At 37.0% G+C, this 21822-nt stretch overlaps 1 protein-coding gene across 2 annotated transcripts in view; it reads left to right on the forward strand.

Annotated features, from left to right (window-relative positions):
• The window catches only part of VCL (vinculin), a 113636-nt gene that overhangs the window by 46959 nt on the left and 44855 nt on the right, over nucleotides 1–21822 (forward strand). For both annotated transcript variants that reach the window (XM_064594852.1, XM_064594853.1), the window contains exons 3-5: nucleotides 18001–18151; nucleotides 18335–18443; nucleotides 20109–20231. In XM_064594852.1, the coding sequence (XP_064450922.1) occupies nucleotides 18001–18151; nucleotides 18335–18443; nucleotides 20109–20231 (383 nt within the window). The remainder of the gene's footprint in view (nucleotides 1–18000; nucleotides 18152–18334; nucleotides 18444–20108; nucleotides 20232–21822) is intronic.

Here is a 21822-nt window from a genome sequence, read left to right on the forward strand (position 1 = left end):
CTGACTCACACGCTGTGCTCATTCCAGTATGCTAAGACTCCCTCTTCATTACAAGAACTTCTTATAACATAATAGTTTTTGTGAGGCTTAAATGAGTGAGATAATGTATATGAAGTACCCGGAAAGAAAAAAAGACATTTGGTGATTATTAGCTTCCCTCCTTAGCTTCTCAGTCTTTTTTTCTCAGTCCTTTTCTTCAAATATGAAGTCAGTTACTTTTTTAAGCATTTCTCAGAGAAAATTTCCCCAAATTTGTTGTCTCCTATGCTAAGATCTTTAAGAAAAACAAAACAAAACAAAACATGATTGCTTGTTTTTATTTAAAGCTCTCTCTGTAGCTATTGAGATGATAATGCAATTTTTATCCTTTATGAGATAGACTCTGGTCTACTACATGAATATAGATTTTGTGATGGTGAACCATCTTTGCGTTTCTAGGATAAACCCTACTTGGTTGTGTTTTTAAAAAAAGAAAATACAGTGCTAAATTCAATTTGCTAATATTTTAAAAGGATATTGCTTCTTTGTTCATGAGGTATCTTGATCTATACTTTTCTTGTTCTCTTCTTTTCCAGTTGTGGTGTCAAGGTTATTTTAGCTTCATAAAATATGATCTTTTTCTAGTTTTTGAAACAGTTTACAGAAAAAAAACTATCTGTTTTTTGAAAGTTTGGCCAAACTTGCATATGAAACTCTGGGTCTAGTGTCTTTTGGAAGAAGAAACTTGATTACTCATTCAGCGCCCTTTTTTTTTCTTTATCTAATTCTTCTTAGTTATCCATTCATCTAAGCTCGCAAATTTATTGGTATGAAGTTCATAGTAACCTATTACTATTTTTCATTTGTAACATCTCTAGTTACATCACCTTTTTTGTTCAGCATTATTTATTTCTGCCTTTTTTCTTTACTTATTACTCTTTCAGAGATTTATGTTTTATTATTTTCCCTCAGTGGTCTATTTCATTAAATTCTTTCATATTTATTATTTACTTTAAGTTTATTATTTATTTGTTTTTTAATTGAAGTAGAGTTGACACACAATGTTATATTAGTTTCAAGTGTACAACATAAGATATTTGACAAGTTTATACACTGAACTGTGCTTACAAGTGTCGCTTCCATCTGTCACCATACAACACCATTGATGGTATTTCCTATGCTATACCTTTTAGTCCCATGACTTATTCATTCCATATTAAGTTTATTATTTAAATACCTTATTTTCAATATTTCAGTCTTTATGTTCAAGCTTTCTTGTTTTTAAATAAATATATTTTAGGCTCTTAATTTTGTTCTAAGTTCTACTACAAGTTTGGAAGCAGCTATTGGTATGTTTTGTTATTATTCTATGTATTTACACTAAAGAAAAGGACACAAACAGTTTACCCATTTCTTTCACCCCTGACCCCTGCCTCTGGCAACCACCAATCTCTTTTCTGTATCTTTGAGGTTGGTTGGTCATCCATCCATCCATCCATGCATTTATTTGATTGATTGATCTCACATATAAGAGAGATGGTATGGTATTTGTCTTTGTCTTATTTCACTTACCATAATGCTCTTGAGGTCCATCCATGTTACAAATAGCAAGATTTCATTCTTTTTTTTATGGCCAAATAATATTTAATTATATATATACACCAGTTTCTTTATCCATTTATCCATTGATAGATACTTAAGATGTTTCCATATTTTGGTTACTGTAGTAAGTAATGCTGCAGTGAACATAGGCGTGCATATATCTTTTCAAGTTAGTGTTTTCATTTTCTTTGGGTAAAAACCCAGAAGCAGAATTACTGGATCTTACGATAGTTCTATTTTTAATTTTTTGAGAAACCTCCATACTGTTTCCACAGTGGCTGCACTAGTTTGAATTCCCACCAACAGTGCACAAGGGTTCCCTTTTCTCCACATCCTATCACCACTTGTTATTTCTAGTCTTTTGATAATAGCCATTCATCTCATTGTGGTTTTGATTTGCATTTTCCTGATGATTAGTAATATAGAGTACCTTTTCATGATGTGTCTGTTGTCCATTTGTATGTCTTCTTTGAAAAAATGTCCATTCATATCTTCTGCCCATTTTTTAAATTGGATTGTTTTTTTGCATTTGAGTTGTAGGAGTTCTTTATATATTTTGGATATTAGCCCCATATCAGATATATGATTTACAAATATTTTCTCCTGTTCAGTAGGTTGCCTTTTCATTTTGTTGATGGTTTCCTTTGCTGTGCAGAAGATTTTTAGTATGATATAGTCCTACTTATTTTTGCTTTTGTTGCTTTTGTTTTTGTTGTTAGGTTAAAAAAAAAATCATTGTCAAGACCCGTGTCAAGGAGCTTACCACTTATGTTGTCTTTTAGGAGTATCATGGTTTCAGGTTTTATATTCAAGTCTTTAATCCATTTTGAATTAATTTTTGTGAGTGATGGAAGATAGGGGTCCAGTTTTGGGGCATCTGGGTGGCTCAGTTGGTTAAGCATCCGATTCTTGATCTCAGCTCAGGTCTTGATCTTGAGGTTCGGATTTGAGCCCTGCATTGGGCTCTGCACTGGGCATGGAGCCTACTTAAAAAAAAAAAAAAGAAAGAAAAAGATAGAGGTCCAGTTTTATTCTTTTGCATGTGGCTGTCCAGTTTTACCAACACCATTTATTGAAGATACTGTCCTTTCACCATTGTATATTCTTCACTTCTTTGCCATAAATTAATTGGCCATACATATTTGGGTTTATTCTGGGCTCTCTTTCTGTTCCATTGATTTATGTGTCTGTTTTTAAGCCAATACCATACTATTTTAATGACTATAGCTTGTAATATAGGTTGAAATCAGGGAGTGTGTTGCCTCCAGCTTTGTTCTTCTTTCTCAAGATTGTTTTGTCTATTCAGCATCTTTTTTGGTTCCATACAAATTTTAGGATTGTCCTATTTCTGTGAAAAATGCCACTGAAATTTTGAGAGAGATTGCATTGAATCTGTATGTTGCTTTGTGTAGGATGGACATTTTGGCGATATTAATTCTTCTAATCCATGAGCTTGGAATACCTTTTTGTTTATTTGTGTCTTCAGTTTATTTCATTAATGTCTTGTTGTTTTCAGTATATAGGTCTTTCACCTCCTTGGTTAAATTTATTCCTAGGTTTGTTATTCTTTTTGATGCAGTTGTAAATGGGATTGTGAATTTTCCAGCTATAGAAACTTTAATAGTTGTAATTTTGGTTGTGAATTCCTCTTTAACAATATGCTCTATTTAGGAGTATGTTTTAAAAATTTAAAAATTCTGGGGCGCCTGGGTGGCTCAGTTGGTTAAGCGACTGCCTTCGGCTCAGGTCATGATCCTGGAGTCCCTGGATCGAGTCCCACATCAGGCTCCCGGCTCGGCAGGGAGTCTACTTCTCCCTCTGACCCTCCCCCCTCTCATGTGTTCTCTCTCATTCTCTTTCTCTCAAATAAATAAAATCTTAAAAAAAAAAATTTAAAAATTCTTTTTACTGTCTTTTTATTGTTCTATTTCTAATTTAATTGCATTGTGCGCAAAACATGATTGGTATAATATGATATAATATCACTCCTTGGAAATTCTTTTGTGATATAATGTATGGTCAGTTTTGGTAAGTGTGCTATGTGTGCTTGAAAAGAAAGTATATTCCCTTTTTGCTGGGGTTAGGGTTTTCTTTACATCAATTAGGTCAAAATATAAATATTATTATTATTATTTTAAGATTTTATTTTTAAGTAATCTCTACACCGAATGTGGGACTTGAGCTCACAACCCTGAGATCAAGAGTCACATGCTCTAGTGACCTCGTCAGTAGAGCTTGTGACTAAATATTATTGATCAAACTTTTTATTGCCTTACTATTTTGTCTGTTTGAACTATCAGTTTATGATGAAGTATGTTGAAATCTCCTATAATAATTGTAGGCTTGTCAGTTTTTCTTAGAATTGTCAGCTTTAGTTTTATATATTTCAAAGCAATATTATTAGTAGTAAGTGGTTACAAGGTTATGATTCTCCTGGGTCCTAAATTCTGTCAATTATTTTGTTATTTATTACCCCTTTTAAAGAAAGATTTATTTATTCATTAGAGAGAGCATGTTCGTGCGCATGAACAGGGGATGGGGCAAGGGGGAAGGAGAGACAGAATCTCTAGCAGACTCCTGGCTGAGCATGGAGCCCTATGTGGCCTGATCCCATGACCCTGACTGAGATGACCTGAGCCGAAATCAAGAGTCGGACACTCAACTGACTGAGTCACCCAGGTGCCCATTTATTGCCCTTTTTAAAGAATGGCTGTTGATTGATGTTAGTTTACTGTTGACTTGTATCTCCAGATTTTTTTGTAAACCATATCTTAGTTTTTGGCAGTTTTTTTTTCATAAGTAAGAATATTCTCCTACTGTGTCTATTCCATTTCACTTTGTATTTAGATATTTATACCCCTAACTCATTCATTACACTCTGCTGTAGAACAGTGATAGTCAACTTTTTTTAGCATAAGGACCTTCAAATAATAATAGTGAGATTTATTATTATTATTTGATTAAGAATGGATAAGAATGAAAGATGCAGTGATTTTACATTGTTTTAAAATAAAATTTTGCTTTATTCATCACAATAGCTTTAAGATACATTAAAAACCTACTAGTATCTGTAAGACGCACTTGCTTCTGTATTCTTCTGTTTCTGCTGTAATCCTACCATGAGTGGGAGGAAGGACCATAGGAACCAATGGACCTACAGGTAGCTGTGAACCTTGCAGGCTGGAATCTCCTCTCCCTTCACAGATGCCAGATTTGAATGGGGGGTGAAGGAAGTGGGGAGAAAGACTATGACTAATCATTCAGGCTTTAAAGGATTCAAAGGGTATGACTCATACTTTACCTTTCAAATAAGCAGCCTACCAAGACTTGAAGAGCATGTGGTTTGGGCATTAGTGACATTCTTAACCTTCTTTTCCAACATGCCGCTTCCTCTTCAGTTAATCTCTCAGCTCTGGCAGAATCCTGTTCTGTTTGAAGACCAAGTTAAAACTGGTCGCATACTCTCCTATTTTCATCTGAAAGAAAAGAATTTAGTGAGCCCATGGTGTTTGTGTGTATCTTTTAGCTTTGGTATCTCAGTGTACATGTTCAGCAAAAAGAGATTGGTATGGCCCTTAAAAGGCTTTGAATGTTTTAAATATGACTCATTGTGGTTTCTCATTTTAGTTTTGGGTGTATACATTCAGTGTCCTATACTATCACCGAGTTAGGAAAGGGATAGGAATAATTGGTGGATGGGGCCTGTAGGATCTTTAAATCTGGGAGCACAGGGTTGGAATAGCCTGTTTTAGTGTTATCACAGTGTACATGTGGGTGAATTGCTGCCGTGTACTTTCTACTTGAACTAGATTGAAATTTGTCATTGTATTCTGTGTTCCCAACTCCCTCCTAAAAACTGTAACTATTCTTGTGGCCTTCACTCAGATTTCTAGATGACTAACGGCTGAGGATCCTTGACCTTTCTCAAAATGGCAACACCAGGACCAAAGCGAATTGGCTAGTTCTAGTCCTGGGGTGCCACAGAATGATTCTACTTTTGCTATTTCAAAGTAGAGTTTGTGCCAGATGGCGAATATATGAAAGAAATATTTATTTTCATACATTCCCTGAGACTTTTGTGATCTTCACATCTATTATTTTTTTAAAAAAGATTAATTTATTTATTTTAGGGAGAGAAACAGAGAGAGAGAGTGCGAGTGGGGAGAGGGGCAGGGAGAGAGGGAGAAAGAGAATTCTCAAGCAGACTCCCTGCTGAGTGTGGAGCCTGATGTAGGGCTCCGTCCCAGGACCCTGAGATCAAGACCTGAGCTGAAACCAAGGGTTGGATGCTTAACCGACTGAGCCACCTGGGCGTTCCATTCACTTCTGTTATTTTTATTATTACTTTTTAATCCTATGTATATACACAACAAGATCTGAGGATGAAATGAATCACTTATAGAGGTAGCACTTCCTATAGGAGGGACACTAGAAAGGCTGAACTGTCTGTTGCTGATGCCCAAAATTTCACTAGAGCTCATTCCTCAGGTTAACAATTTAAATGATTAAATGCCTGGTGAAGGGAGAATTTTCAAGGTCTCAGCAGTCATTTTCACTTATCATATGTTGGACTGAGGCTAGGCTCTAAATATGGGAAAGCAGAGAGAGTTTGAGGGCCTGACCCATACCCCACACCCTGGCCTCTCTCTCAGGCTCAGGCCTGGACTTTAATATTATTTTCAAATGATACCATATATGTAGTCCTAGAGAAAAAAAGGAAGTCTTAAAAGAAGGTGTTGGGGTGCCTGGGTGGCTCGGTCGATTAAGCATCTGACTCTTGGTCTCAGCTCTGGTCATGATCTCAGGGTCATGAGATGGAGCCCTGTGTCAGGCTCTGGGCTCAGCATGGAGTCTGCTTGGGATTCTTTCCCTCTTCTGCTCCCTCCTCCTGTGCTCCCCCTCAAGTAAATAAAATCTTAAAAAAAGGTGTTTATCATGCAATTAAAATGATTAAATGTAAACACTTAAGTGTACCACCATTTTTATGACCCTGTTTTTGCATTTCTTAATTTTGAAATACGATGGGCTTCTCAAACTTGGAAGTGATCTGGGCCTTTCTTGACCTCTGAGAGACCCTACACAGAGGGGAAGGAAAGGCAGTCTCAACAAAGATTAAGATAAGAGCAGGAATAGCCTTGACAGTCAGTTTTGCCTGCCAAATAATTATGCCAATGCCAGCCTGGTAGGAAATGGCAGTGATGGAGGTGCTGGGCGCAGTGGCCAGAGGGGGGAGAGCCTCACCGACCAGTTGATCATGTTCTCCTTCTTTCACCTGTTGCCTTCCTATCTTCCGAATGTTGTTTTGTGTGATTGAAAGGACAAGTCCAAAATGTAAACACCGGCTTCTTTGGGTATGCTCCAGGGTAATCCAACTTCCATGAAGTCAGATTTTCAGGTGCTCTGCTCCACAGCACTTCAGTCTTCAGCAAACAGAATGCGTGTGTGTGTGTGTGTGTGTGTGACTGTGTATAGCCTAAATGGCTATACTGATTAAGTTCAGATTATATTAAAACGGGGATTTTGACACAGGCTCATTTCCCCCACCCCCCAGTATGTTTGTTTGTTTGTTTGTGGTGGGAAGTTTAACTTGTTGACTGTTTCAGAGAGCTTTTCCGTTTTATATTATGGAGCAATGTATATGGGCCCAGCACACTGTTCCCTTTACAGTATTTTGTTCCAAAGCTCTGAGCTCTACTTTCCTCTGCTAAATCAGTGAGCTGGCATTTGCTAGGTGGTTTTTACAGGAGCCGACTGAGATTGTGTGGCTTCAGAGTGAGTGAGTTACCTACACTTTGTGATAGTAGACTGCCCTCTCTAGTCAAACCAGGTCTATGGCAAATGCATGTTATTTTTCACAGAAAGGACTTTGTGTGTGTGTGTGTGTGTGAGAGAGAGAGAGAGAGAGATTTATTCCATTGGATAAACAACCGAAAGAGATGCTGTGCAGAGGATCATCTTTATAAGTAGTGCTGAGCTTCTGAGACAGGAGCAACGTTGTCTCCACCTTCCCCATCACCACTTTCTTAATCTCTCAGGTAAAAATGACTATTCCCATTCTTATGTCCCCTTGGCATGTGCTGGATGTACTTCTAAATACTAATGTATTTTTGTTTACACGTATGTCTTCTCCTCTGGAGGTGGTAACTCTCTAAAGGTAGGGACTTAAAAACACTTTGTATTCCTAAGATTCATATATCATGTAGCAGGTCCTCAATAGTTAGAGGAACAAATATATGAAAGAATTAAACTAAAGGAATTTAAGATTGGATGCGGTCTAGAACCTTTAAAAATGACTTACGACAATCAATCTCTATTTTTAAGATTTTATTTATTTATTTGAGAGAGAGCAGAGCAAGAGAGAGAGAGAGAGCACAAGCGAGGGGAGGGGTGGAGGGAGAGGGAGAAGCAGACTCCCTACCAAGCAGGGAACCCGATGGGGGGCTTGATCCCAGGACCCTGGGATCATGACCTGAGCCGAAGGCAGACGCTTAACTGACTGAGCCACCCAGGTGCCCCTGGGGTCTTCATATATCTTAAATTGTATCAAGTTATATCATGTGTAATCCTGGAAAGAAAGGATTAGTGAGTTATGAGTGAACATATTTTGGGTCCTGTGAGGCTGTCATTGGTCCACTGATCTAAAGCGTAAGAATTTTCTGTTAACTTAAGTTGAAGACTCAAAAGCAGAGAGAAGCTTTCAATTTGTAATAGTTGATTGATTTAAAGTGTCTAAATCAGTATTATTAGAATATAGTCAAGATATGTAATTATTTAGGAAACAGACCTTTTTCCCTACTGTCATTCTCCAAAATGCTTTTTTTTTTTTTTTTAAGATTTTATTTATTTATTTGAGAGAGAGAGAATGAGAGACAGAGAGCATGAGAGGGAGGAGGGTCAGAGGGAGAAGCAGACTCCCTGCCGAGCAGGGAGCCCGATGCGGGACTCGATCCCAGGACTCCAAGATCATGACCTGAGCTGAAGGCAGTCGCTCAACCAACTGAGCCACCCAGGCGCCCCCTCTCCAAAATGCTTTTTAAAAAATTTAGATTTGTGTTAAAAAGTAGAAGGTCACTTTAAGAAGTAAGGCAGCTTGAATGTTTTAATAAAATCTCATTTTCCGCAGACAAGACAGACTACTATCTGTTTCTAACCACTGGTTAGTCATGGTGGGATTTGTTTGGCTTTTATGAATGCCATTAAATTTTAATGTACAGATCAGATAGATGTCTTATGGTAGAGAAAATGGTACAGTATCTGTTTTAGCCCTATCATTTTACCACACAAGGGAACCATTAGTGGAGAATCAACTTGATTCCTGCAGAGCTTTTCGATTTCATCATTTTTTTTTTCTGTTTCTTTTCTCCATGATGGTTTTTAATTTTTTTTCCACATTTGAAACACTTAATGCAGTAACTGGATCCTTGCAAGTGGGTGTAGCACAACCATTGCATTCTGTGATTCTTAGGTTTGTTTGCTTTAATTTCAGCAGCATTCATGTTACCTGGAAATAAAATCAAGTTTCGTGGCTTTTTAAAGTTAATGATTTCTATGGGCCTGTACTGGGTGAAAATTCATTTATTCGTTCATTCAGCAATTATTTATTGGACAATTGTTATGTGTCAGGCATTCTGCTTTGTGGCTACATTAATGAACAAGATAGACAAAGTTCTTGGCCTTGCTGACCTTAAAGTCTTGTGGAAAATAGAGAAAACTAAACTGAGAGGGTGTGATAAGTCTCATGGGAGCACATAGGAGAGGTACTTGTAGATTTGGGATGGTTTCCTGAAGGAAGAGTCATTTAAAGGCAGAATCTAAGAGAATAAGTAGTGGTTAGTAAAGCAAAAGAGGGGAGAGAGAGAGAGGTGTTTGAATTAGTGGGAATGGATATAAAAAATCTTGAAGCAAGATGTCAGTGCTCTTTCAACTAATGGTCTTCAAAGAGTGGTTGGCCGTCCCTAAAAATATTTTGAAATACTTCTTTTGAATATTTTAAAGTTTTCATTTACAAATTTTTATTTATTTTATTTTAATTCCAGTGTAGTTAACATACAGTGTTTTGGGGATGCCTTGGGTGGCTCAGTCAGTTAAGCATCTGCCTTTGGCTCAGGTCATGATCTCAGGGTCCTGGGACTGAGCCTTGCATATGCTCTTGGCTCAGTGGGGAGTCTTCTTCTCCCTCTCCCTCTCCTCCGTGCTCTCTCTCTCCAATAAATAAATAAAATCTTAAAAAAAAACCCCATACAGTGTTATATTAGTTTTAGGTGTACAATATAGTAATTCAGCACTTCCATACAACACCCAGTGCTCATTACAAGTGCACACCTTAATCCCCATCAGCTATTTCACCCTCCTCCCCCACCTCCCCTCTGGTAACCATCAGTTTGTTCTCAACAGTTAAGAGTCTGTTTCTTGGCTTGTTTCTCTCTTTTTTCCCCCTTGCTCATTTGTTTTGTTTCTTAAATTCCAGAAACTTTTTTTTTTTTTTTTAAGATTTTATTTATTTGCGAGAGAGAGAATGAGAGACAGAGAGCATGAGAGGGAGGAGGGTCAGAGGGAGAAGCAGACTCCCTGCTGAGCAGGGAGCCTGATGTGGGACTCGATCCTGGGACTCCGGGATCATGACCTGAGCCGAAGGCAGTCGCTTAACCAACTGAGCCACTCAGGCGCCCCAAGAAACATTTTTTTTTTATTTATTCTTATGTTAATCCCCATACATTACATCATTAGTTTTAGATGTAGTGTTCCATGATTCATTGTTTGTGCATGACACCCAGTGCTCCATGCAGAACGTGCCCTCCTCAATACCCATCACCAGGCTAACACATCCTCCCACCCCCCTCCCCTCTAGAACCCTCAGTTTGTTTTTCAGAGTCCATCGTCTCTCATGGTTCGTCTACCCCTCCGATTTCCCCCCCTTCATTCTTCCCCTCCTGCTACCTTCTTCTTCTTCTTTTTTTTTCTTAACATATATTGCATTATTTGTTTCAGAGGTACAGATCTGAGATTCAATAGTCTTGCACAATTCACAGCACTTACCAGAGCACATACCCTCCCCAGTGTCTTATCACCCAGTCACCCCATCCCTCCCACCCCACCCCCCACTCCAGCAACCCTCAGTTTGTTTCCTGCGATTAAGAATTCCTCATATCAGTGAGGTCATATGATACATGTCTTTCTCTGTTTGACTTATTTCGCTCAACATAGTACCCTCCAGTTCCATCCACGTCGTTGCAAATGGCAAGATCTCATTCCTTTTGATGGCTGCATAATATTCCATTGTATATATGTACCACATCTTCTTTATCCATTCATCTGTCAATGGACATCTTGGCTCTTTCCACAGTTTGGCTATTGTGGACATTGCTGCTATAAACATCGGGGTGCACGTACCCCTTCGGATCCCTACTTTTGTATCTTTGGGGTAAATACCCAGTAGTGCAATTGCTGGCTCATATGGTACCAGAAACATTTTTAAATCCTAAGTTTAACTAGTTGCACAGCATGTATTTTCTGCCATATTATGTATTATATACCTGTCTTAAATATGTTTCCATGTAATTTTGGTTCATTTGATTTATGGAAAACATCTGCCATAATCATTGGCAAAGCCAGTCCTCATTGTGTATCTAGCCAGCTGAATCAAATTTACTTTTTTGAAACTTCATTTTTAAAAAAGTTCTTACTTTAGTCAGTTGTCTTTTAAACATATTTAAATAATAAGAATTGTTTTTATATTTACTCACATAGTTAACATTTAGTTATTTATAACATTTTGTTGTTTGTTAGTTGTCATTTTTTCCCCCCCTTTAAATCTTAGTTTCCATCTGGTATAATTTTTCTTCTTCCTGAAGATTTCCTTTAACTTATCCTATAGTTCAGGTTTGCTGCTGCTGAATTCTTTCAGCTCTTACATATCTTAAAAAGTCTTTATTTCACCTTAATTTTTGAAATGCATATTTTTTGGGGTATAGATTTTTGAGGTTGACAGGTTTGTTTTTTTTTCTTTCAGTCCTTCACTGTCTTATGGCTTGCATTGTTTCTAATGAGAAGTCTGTTATTCTTTGTTCCTCTGTATTTAAAGTGTCATTTTTCTCCTGCTACTTTTAATATTTTCTCTTTAATCTTGGTTTTTAAGCAATTTTATTTATGTTCCTTTAAGCAATTTATGATGTGCCTTGTTGTAGTTCTCTTGATATTTTTTCTGCTTGGGTTTTATTGAGCTTTTTGGACCTGGGGCTTTATAGTGTTCATTAAATATAGAAAAATTTTGGCCATCATTTCTTCAAATACTGTTTTCTGTCTCCCTCCTTCCTCTCTTTTGGGGACTCAAATTGCAAATATATCAGGCTGCTTAGAGTTGTACCACAGCTCAGTGATGTTCTGTTCATTTTTTTTAAGTCTTTTCTTCTCCCTTGTTTCATTTTGGATAATTTTAATTGCTATGACTTGAATTTCACTGATCTTTTTTTATGCCATATCTTATCTGCTAGTAATTTATTGAGTGTATTTTTATATCTGAGACACATTTCCAGTTGTTCTGTTTGAGGCTTGTTTTTATATCTTTCATTTATCTATTAATATACTCAAACTTTCCTTTAGCTTTTGAACATATAGAATACAGTAGTAATAATGGTTTTAGCATTCTTGTCTATTAATTCTATCATCTGTGTCATTTCTGGGTTGTTTTTGAATTATTGTTTTTTCTTTTCATTGTGGGTGGTGTTTTCATGCCTATTTAATTCCTGGCAGATTTCAGTTGGTGGCCAGTGTCATATTGTTGCTGTAACAAACACAACACAAATGTTTTGTCTTCCAGTTCTGAAGTTCAGAAGTCCAAGATGGGTTAATTGTGTTTCTTCTGGAGATTCTAGAGAATCTGTTTCTTTGCCTTTTCCAGCTTCTAGAAGCTGCTCAAATTCCTTGGCTTGTAGCCCTGCATCACTCTTACCTCTGCTTCTGTCTTTGTATCTTTTTCTGCTTCTTTTGTTACATCATAGTGAAATAATACCTTCAATGTGCAATAAAATGGCTGTCAACCTAGAAATCTGTACTACTGAAACAGTCTTTGAAGTAGAAGACAAAATAGACATTTTCAAACAAACAAAAATGGTTATTTTGTCACCAGCATTCTCTTAGTAGAGGAAATTCTGAAGAATGTAATTCAGACAGAATCAGATGATTCTAGATGTAAGGCCTGAGATATACGAGGGAATGATTATCCAAAATATGGGACACTTTGTTGGTAAATATAAACAAACTTTGACTTATATAGTATAACAATGTAAAATCTAATAAGATTTAAAGGTTTAAAATGAAAGATATAACATTTTATACATGAAAACAATGTAAACAAAACAAAGCTTGAAAACAGTAGCATAAAGGTCAGGAAAGGGATGATTGGGAATTCAGGAAAGGGATGATTGGAAATTAAGTATCCTAAGATCATTTTTTGTTTGGGAAGAAGGTAAAAATATTGACTCTTTTAGATTTTTATGAGACTGATGAACTGCCAACTGTGTTAAGAGGACAGCTTTTATTTTAGATTTTTAACACGCCAACTATGCATGCTGAAGTATTTAAGGTAACCACAAAAAGCACAGAATGTATAACCTTTAAAATTGTAAAGGGAATGAGAAAAAGGTAGAAAAAACTAGCAATCTTCTCCCTGCCCCCACCAAAAAAAGATAGGGAAAAATATGTTAAAGTTACAGGCCATATGGAAAATAAATAATAAGATATGAAAATAATTCTAGGGGCACCTGGGTGGCTCAGTTGGTTAAGTGTCTGACTCTTGATTTCCGCTCAGATCATGATCTCAGGGTGGTGGGATTGAGTGCCGAGTCGGGCTCTGTGCTCGGTGTGGAGCCTGCTTAGGATTCTCTCTTTCCCTGTCCCTCTGCCCTTCCCTCTCTTTCTCTCTCTCTCTAAAAAAAAAAAAAAAAAAAAAAAAATTCTAAAAAAAAAGGGTGGGTTGCCTGGGTGGCTCAGTCAGTTGGGCGTCTGTCTTCTGCTCAGGTCATGATCCCAGAGTGCTGGGATCGAGCCTCCAAGTTGGGCTCCCTGCTCAGCAGGGAGTCTGCTTCTCCCTCTCCTCCCCTGCTCTCTCTCTCAAATAAATAACAAAATCTTGGGAAAAAAAATAATTCTAAATATACCAGTAATATTAATACATTTAAATGGGCTAAATCATTAAGTTAAAAGTTCCTGAACTGGATTAAAAATATGTAGCTATATGTTATTTAAAAAGATATATCTAAAACACAGTGTGACAGAGAAATTGAAAATAGCCAAAGAAAACTAATTTGCAATATTAATGTCAGACAAATTAGACATGAAGGCAACAAACATTATTGGAGATATAGAGAGGTGTTACATAATGATAAATAGGTTCAGGTTATATAATAATTGTAAACTTACATGTACCTAAAAAGTTAGCTTCTCTCTCTCTCTCTCTCTCTCTCTCTCTCTCTCTATATATATATATAACACAAATAGAACTACAAGGAGATATAATCTAATCTGTTGTTATGGTAGGAGATTTCATTGCTCAGTAATTGATAGATAAAAGACAATAAATATCAGCAAAGATATAGAAAATTTGAACAGTTTTAATTAACAAGCTTGAGCTAATGGAATACGTAAAATATTTCACGTAAAAATTGGAGCATACTCATTCTTTTCAGGCACACATAGAAAATTTATAAAAATTGATCATGTGTTAAGCTATCAAGCTAGCCTCAACACATTTCAAAATTCAAAGCCTTGTTATCTTACAGGCCACATTCTCTGGCATGATGCAGTTAATGATAAATCAATAGCAAAAAGATAACTAGAAAAGCCCCTTATGTTTTTTTTTAAAGTATATCCAACAATTTATTGTCAGAGATGTCATAATGAAAATTATTGAGAGCTGGATAATAACAAAAATGCTACCTGTCAAAACTCTTGGGGCCCATAAACATTAAAAAATAAAACAAAACAAAACAAACCCACTCCACCCACAACAGTTTCCTTAGTAAGAGGGACATGCAAATTAAATTCACAATAATTTAGCATTTCACAATGACCACATTGACATATTAAAAATTAACAATGCCAAGGTAAGCTTGTGGAGCGATTGTGAGCACTGCTGGTCCGCGTATTAAATTGGTGTAATCACTTTGGAAAACTCTTTGGCTTTCCTTGGTAGAGTTGAATATAGCATTTTCTGCAACCCAGTTTTTCCACTACTAGATACACTGTTTTTGTGCACCAAAAGCCAGTATAAGAATGTTCATAGTAGTAGTATTGATATAAACACCAGTAAAAAATATAATAACCTAGAATACCTCTAATGTCAATCAGAAGTCGAATGGGTAAATTATGGTATATCCATACAGTGGAATATGACACATTAGCTATAGTCCTCAACATGATGGGTCTCAAAATCATAATATTGAACAAAAGAACAGTCACAGAAGCATATATAACAGTACAATTACACTTATTTAAGATTTTAATATGTATAGACAAAACTAAATGATACTTGTCTAGGTATGTATAGATAGATAGGTGCTGAAAGTATACAAAAAATCAGGAGAATAATTAACAAAATTCAGGATAATGATTCGTTCTGGGAAATAAGGAACATTTGGTTAGGGTGGGGCTTCTAAAGTACTTGGTAATGTTTCATTTCTGAAGTATGATTGTTGTATATGTGATATTTGCTTGAGCATAATGGTCATACAGTGTATAATTTTATTTTGCAATTTAAAAAATATAAAAATATTCTTAACTTCATTAATAAATAAATGCAAATTAAAACTATGTTGAGTAAAAAGCACCTGCAAAATAGGGAAAAAATATTTGCAAATTATGTATCTGATAAAGATTTAATACCCAGAGTATATAAATAATTCTGAGAACTCAACAAGAAGACAAACATCCCAATTAAAAAATGAACAAAGGACTTCAATAAACATTTCTCCAAAGAAGATACACAGATAGCCCACAGGCACATGAAAAGATGTTCAACATCATCTTTGGTCAGTAAAGAAATCACATCAGAACCACAATGAGATACCACTTCACACCTGGTAGGATGGCTTTAACCCCCCAAAACCTTAAGAACCAAAAAATAACAAGTGTTGGGAAAGATGTGAAAAAATAGGAACCCTTCTATAAAGCCGGTGGGAATGTAAAGTGGTGCAATTGCTGTGGAAAACAGTTTGGCATTTCCTCAAAAAATTAACATAGACTTCCACTTGTAGGTATATATTCAAGAGAAATGAAAACCTGAATCCACATGGAAATTATGTATGAATGTTAGTAGCAGCATTATTCATAATTGCCAAAAGGTGGAAGCAACCCAGATGTCCATCAATACATGGATGGATAAGCAAATTTTCAAATTTTTGCATATATACATACAATAAAATATTATTCAGGTATGAAAAAGAACAAACTACTGACACATGCTGTAACCTGGATGAACCTTGAAAACATTTATGCTAAGTGAAAGAAGCCAGACACAAAAAGTCACATAGTCACATGATTCTTTTTATATGATATATCCAGAGTTGGTAAATTCATAGAGACAGAAAGCAAATTAGTGGTCACGAGGGGATGGGGTTTTGAAAGGGGGAGATCGGGAGTGATTGCATGCTATGTTTCAGGGTGCATTTCTGAAGTGATAAAAGTTTTGACCCGAGAGAGGTGGTAGTTGCTCATCATTGTGAATACACTAAATGCCATTGAATTGTATGTACCCTTTAGAGCAACTAATTGTGTGTTATGTGAATTTCACCTTAATTAAAAAACTGTATTGAGATCCAGTTTTGGTCTCTCATATTGGTGAAGATAAACTTAAGTTTGATTATATACCAACTTGTTTAGACTGAGGAAACAGGTACTGCTGTCATCCATTGTGGGGGGAATGTTAATAACCTCTGTGGATGGTAATACAGCAACATTTGTCAAAATTGTAAATGTCTACACCTTTGATTCAGCAATTCCTTTCTGGCCTGTATCCTACAGATATATACGTTATACAATGATATTTTTCAAGGTGATTTTTTTGTAGCAGGCTAATAAATTATGGACTAGTTATGTAGCTGTATTAAAGAATGAGGAGGCTCTTTATGTACTTTTATTAGAATATCTCTAAGTTAAATTAAGTGGAAAAAGCAGAATGCAGAGAGTATGCCTGGTATGATCCTATTTGTATAAAAAAGGTGGAAGCCTGTTTTTGTTTCTTACGCATGAAGTGTCTTATTTTAAAGAATACAGAGGAGTCTCATAACGTTAGTTGCAAGTAGATGGAATATGAATGCCTAGGAGATAGTGGAAAGAAGGTGATTTTTCACTGACTGTCATATATATGAATATACATATCTCTATAAGTTAAAATTAAATTAAAAATTTAATTTAAAATTTAAAAAGGAACAGTAAACAACCAGTCTTTTAAGAGTGATCCAAAGCCACAGCAATGAGGTCTTGCTCTTTACTGATTCATTCATTCATTCATTCATTCATTCATTGTTACATATGATCAGGTTGTCTGTATTATTAAACTGTATTAACATTAAACTATCAATAACTGGTTCAGTTATTAATGCTAGTGACATTTTATTTTTTATTTTTATTTTATTTTACTTATTTGAGAGAGAGAGAATGAGAGAGAGAGAGAGAGTACATGAGGGGGCGAGGGTCAGAGGGAAAAGCAGACTCCCTGCTGAGCAGGGAGCCCAATGCGGGACTTGATCCTGGGACTCCAGGATCATTACCTGAGCTGAAGGCAGTCAACTGAGCCACCCAGGCGCCCCACTAGTGACATTTTAATTAACAATATAGTTTTATAGGTTTGTTTTCAAACAGTCCAGTGGATTTGTCAAATCCATTTAGCTAGATGAATGGGAAATTTATGCATTACTTCATACTTTTTGTTTCCTCCTAATCCTTTCTGTTATCTGATTATTAAATTTCACTTAACACAGTGCTTTGGCATTTTAGTTCCAGATAATAAATCCGAAACTGTTGTCAAGGATTTCCGTTCTTTGTGTAGTGTCTTTTAATGGCAGTGTGTATAGGGTGAGAAAGAAGAAAACAAAGGAGTTGCCGAGATGTATAGCAACCTAAAGTGAAAGGTCTAAAACATTTTGTCATCATTTTTTGTTGCCAGGAAATAACAAAGAACAAGGGCTTAGTGCAGTGAATGAGGTGAATGAATGAATGAACGGATGGATGGATGGATGAATGGATGTGTAGCCCTTAATTGTAGATTTTAAGAGCTAAAAACTTAAGTCCTATTGTAACTTGGTCTTGGCTGTTTTCCATGTCTGAAAAAAAATGTGAATATGTCCCTTTACATTCTTTACATTTGTATGTCCTATTCTTCTGCTTGGTTCTGCCAGGGAGTTAACTCCATGTTCCTCCCCACAGGGTTGAGAATGCTTGCACCAAGCTTGTCCAGGCAGCCCAGATGCTTCAGTCAGACCCTTACTCAGTGCCTGCTCGAGATTATCTAATCGATGGGTCAAGGGGCATCCTCTCTGGCACATCAGACCTGCTCCTCACCTTCGATGAGGCTGAGGTAGGCAATCTGAGGCCCATGCAGACCTCTTCCAGACAAAAGTCTTAAAGATAGTCTTGAAGGTAATAATGGAGGATTGGTGATGATTTAGGATGAGAAAATGTTGAATAGCTACCCAGCTGAATTAGCATGTTTTCCACTTATTGTTCACTCACTCGACTAAAAACTGAAATGCATTTTCAGGTTCGTAAAATTATTAGAGTTTGCAAAGGAATTTTGGAATATCTTACAGTGGCAGAGGTGGTGGAAACTATGGAAGATTTGGTCACCTACACAAAGAATCTTGGACCAGGTTAGTCATGTCCAGTTTTTATAATAAAATATTTTTATGGATTGTCCATGTCTGATCGAGGTGGAAGGAGGACTCCCCCCTGCTTTTTGCAGAAGATAAGTAATGATGCATTGGGCTTTGAGGTGTATCTTCTCTGTTGATGGAGCTGACACTGTGTTTCTACTGAGGAGGTATCATTGTCTCTGAAAGCTGAATTTGCTTTCTACAAATCCTGGCCCTGCCTAATGAGTTAAACTAGGCATTGCAAATGTTGCTGGAGAATGTAGGAAATACTTTTCTATTAGTGTAATGCTTAAGGCCACCCTGGATTCTGACCTCTCCATTCCACATTATACAGCATTCCTTCGCTGTCTGCCAGCTAGCCTGTAGCTCTTTAATGACCTCTTAGCGCGTTAATTAGCCCGCCTACTATTATGGATTCATGCCCTAGCCCGAGGCTGCATAATATAATCAGACCTAGAAGGAGAGAAGAACTACTGTGACTAAATCTCATTTTGAAATGATTGTTTAGTCACCCGAGAATTGAATATTCAAAATACATGAACAGATACCAGCTTTTTCTGTTAGAGCCATGTAACATGAACTGGAGGGTTCTTAAAGTATGATTGAGACCAAACATCAGATGTTTAACTTGTCAGTATTAAAGATCGCATACCACCTCATAAAAGTCTTTTGTATTAGGTAAAATGATTCTTAACAGTGTTTTCATGAGGTTCCGATACAGTCATTCTGTAAACTTACGGCATTTAAGAATTTCTCTGAGCCATCATTGAAGATCAGCAGGAAATGCCTTTAGAGCAGTGTTCTTTAAACTTTCCCATAGCATTGGGAAAAGAAGTTTATTTCTTCAAATAAAATCTTAGGCAGAATCTCAACATATAAAAGACAAAAGTGGAGCTACTCTGAATGGAGCAGGGACAACCCCTCCTTTTCCATCTCCCTTTGGTACCCCTTGATGATCTGTGAAACCTTAAGAAATCCTATGAGCAGTTTGAAAATCAAAGCTTTAGAGAATCACATAGCACCTTTGAATAATAACCAAAGTAAACAAAAAGGGCTAGCAGGCCGATTCCAAAACACCAGATGCTTTTGATTGCTGTCCTAACTATAATTATTTTTATAATATTTTTGTTTGTTTCTAATTATAAAAATAGTACATGCTTATTTTGGACAATTGGAAAGAACAGAAAAATAGAAAGATGAAAACAAAACACATTGTTGTAATTCTTAAGATTTTCTTCAGCCACTGGCTTCTCAGTACTAGGCTCACATGAGATGCTTACGTAGGCGCAGTGGCCAGATACGTGACACGAACCCGGTATGCATGGTAATAACCAGGAAAAATATTTTTATTTATTTTTTACAAATATATATTTGTTTCTTCAGTATGTTTTTGTATTTGTGAATGTATTTATGTCAAATGTGTGAAAATGATGTCATATTTAGGATTTACATTTAATAAATTACTTTCAATTGAAATGAATGAAGTTGCATTAAGTTCGACCTGTCCAGAAGATTCTACATCATAAATGCTACAGTTCAGTGATAGTTTTCTGGGCAATCAGTTTGGATTTTCATAGTTGTTCATAATGGATTTAGGCTCAGAATGCCAGAGTCTGGAACGTTTCACTCTTAACCCTGCACAATTTATTCCTTGTGCCCCAGGAATGACAAAGATGGCCAAGATGATTGATGAAAGGCAGCAGGAACTGACTCACCAGGAGCACCGAGTGATGTTGGTGAACTCCATGAACACCGTGAAAGAATTGCTGCCAGTTCTCATTTCAGGTATTTTCTGCCTGTATCTGGTCTTACAGGAAAAAAAAAGAAAAGAAAAGAAAAAAAGTCAACGTATTCTAAACTCTGATGTTAATTTTCTTTTACTGCTTAGTTGCATGTCCTTCAGGCTGGGTAAAAACGAGGCCTGATAGATTGGGTGCTACCTGATGGCTGCAGTTGATTGGCTCAGAACCAGTATTCATCTTCCGAAGTGCTCTCCTGCTCCTGTTCTTTGTTTGAAGTTGCCCTTCTTGTTGCCTCACTCTGTTCTGAAGTTCTAGTAGGCCCCTTTGCTGGGAGGTGGGATATCTAGAAACTTTAGTCTTGGACATAGAAAAATTTTTTTTAAAGATTTTATTTATTTATTTGACAGAGAGAGCGTAAGCAGGGGGAGTGGGAGAGGGAGAAGCAGGCCCCTCACTGAGCAGGGAGCCCGATGCGGGGCTCGATCCCAGGACCCTGGGATCATGACCTGAGCCGAAGGCAGATGCTCAACTGACCGAGCCACCCGGGCGGCCCTTGGACATAGGAATTTTTACACTTTTATTTGTGTTATGAAAAGAAATTAGGAGCTGGCATGGATATTATAGAGCATTGTAGGATAAAGAAGTGAACCCAAAGCCCTTTTCAGTGTTATGCTAACACCGTTTTTCCTAAAAGAAATTTAACTGTTCTCTACATTACAGAGTTGGTGGTCTATACCACATGGGACCCCTTCCCCACTGGGTAGAGCCTGGTGGCTGTTGTCTCAGCTAGCAAAAGGGATCTGTACTCACTGGGTCTCTAGTATGTACCAGACACCTCATGGTTTACATAAGTTATCTTAATCAAGTTAAGGGTTAATTAGTTTAACTATCAGAGGGCAGCTCTATTTTCAGAATCTTACGAGGCATGTCACTGTCACCCCCAGCTCCTACATCCCTGCTTTGTCATTTCAGATAGTAGCTAGAAAAGGAGAGGTGAGGGTAAGAGCTCAGAAAGCCTGTAACTTATATGGACTAGAAAACAAAAACATTTGTAAGTAGAGTCTTAAAATCCCCATGGGAAATATGTTTTTGAGGCCAGTTGTTCCATGAGATAGAAGGGTTTTGGGAGTAAGATTTCTTTCTCATCTGGGTAACTCAATAAAGTGTTGATCAGGGCGCCTGGGTGGCTCGGTTGGTTGGGCGACTGCCTTCGGCTCGGGTCATGATCCCGGGGTCCTGGGATCGAGTCCCACGTCGGGCTCCCGGCTCGGCGGGGAGCCTGCTTCTCCCTCTGACCCTCTCCTCTCTCGTGCTGTTTCTCTCTCGCTCGCTCTCTAATAAATAAATAAATAAATAAATAAATAAAATCTTAAAAAAAAAAAAAAGTGTTGATCAGTCTTTGTTTTAACAATTTCAGTTATTTCCTGAGAAGATATTCTCTTTCTCCTGTCCTTCAAATTATTATTGTTTTCTTCTTTACTCTTGGGGGTTAAAAATTTCCTGCTACATGATGAGAGAAATTCTGGAAGAGAAACTTGACACTTTGGGATCTTCCATTAGGATTGGGTGCAGCAGGATACACCAGTTAGAGTTTTACTGTTTTCATCTTGTCCTGTTCGGTGTGTGTTAGATGG

The sequence above is a fragment of the Mirounga angustirostris genome, unplaced genomic scaffold (genome assembly GCF_029215605.1).
Source record: "Mirounga angustirostris isolate CCGP_5_RB_7025 unplaced genomic scaffold, mMirAng1.0.hap1 SCAF_6, whole genome shotgun sequence".
NCBI lineage: Eukaryota > Metazoa > Chordata > Mammalia > Carnivora > Phocidae > Mirounga > Mirounga angustirostris.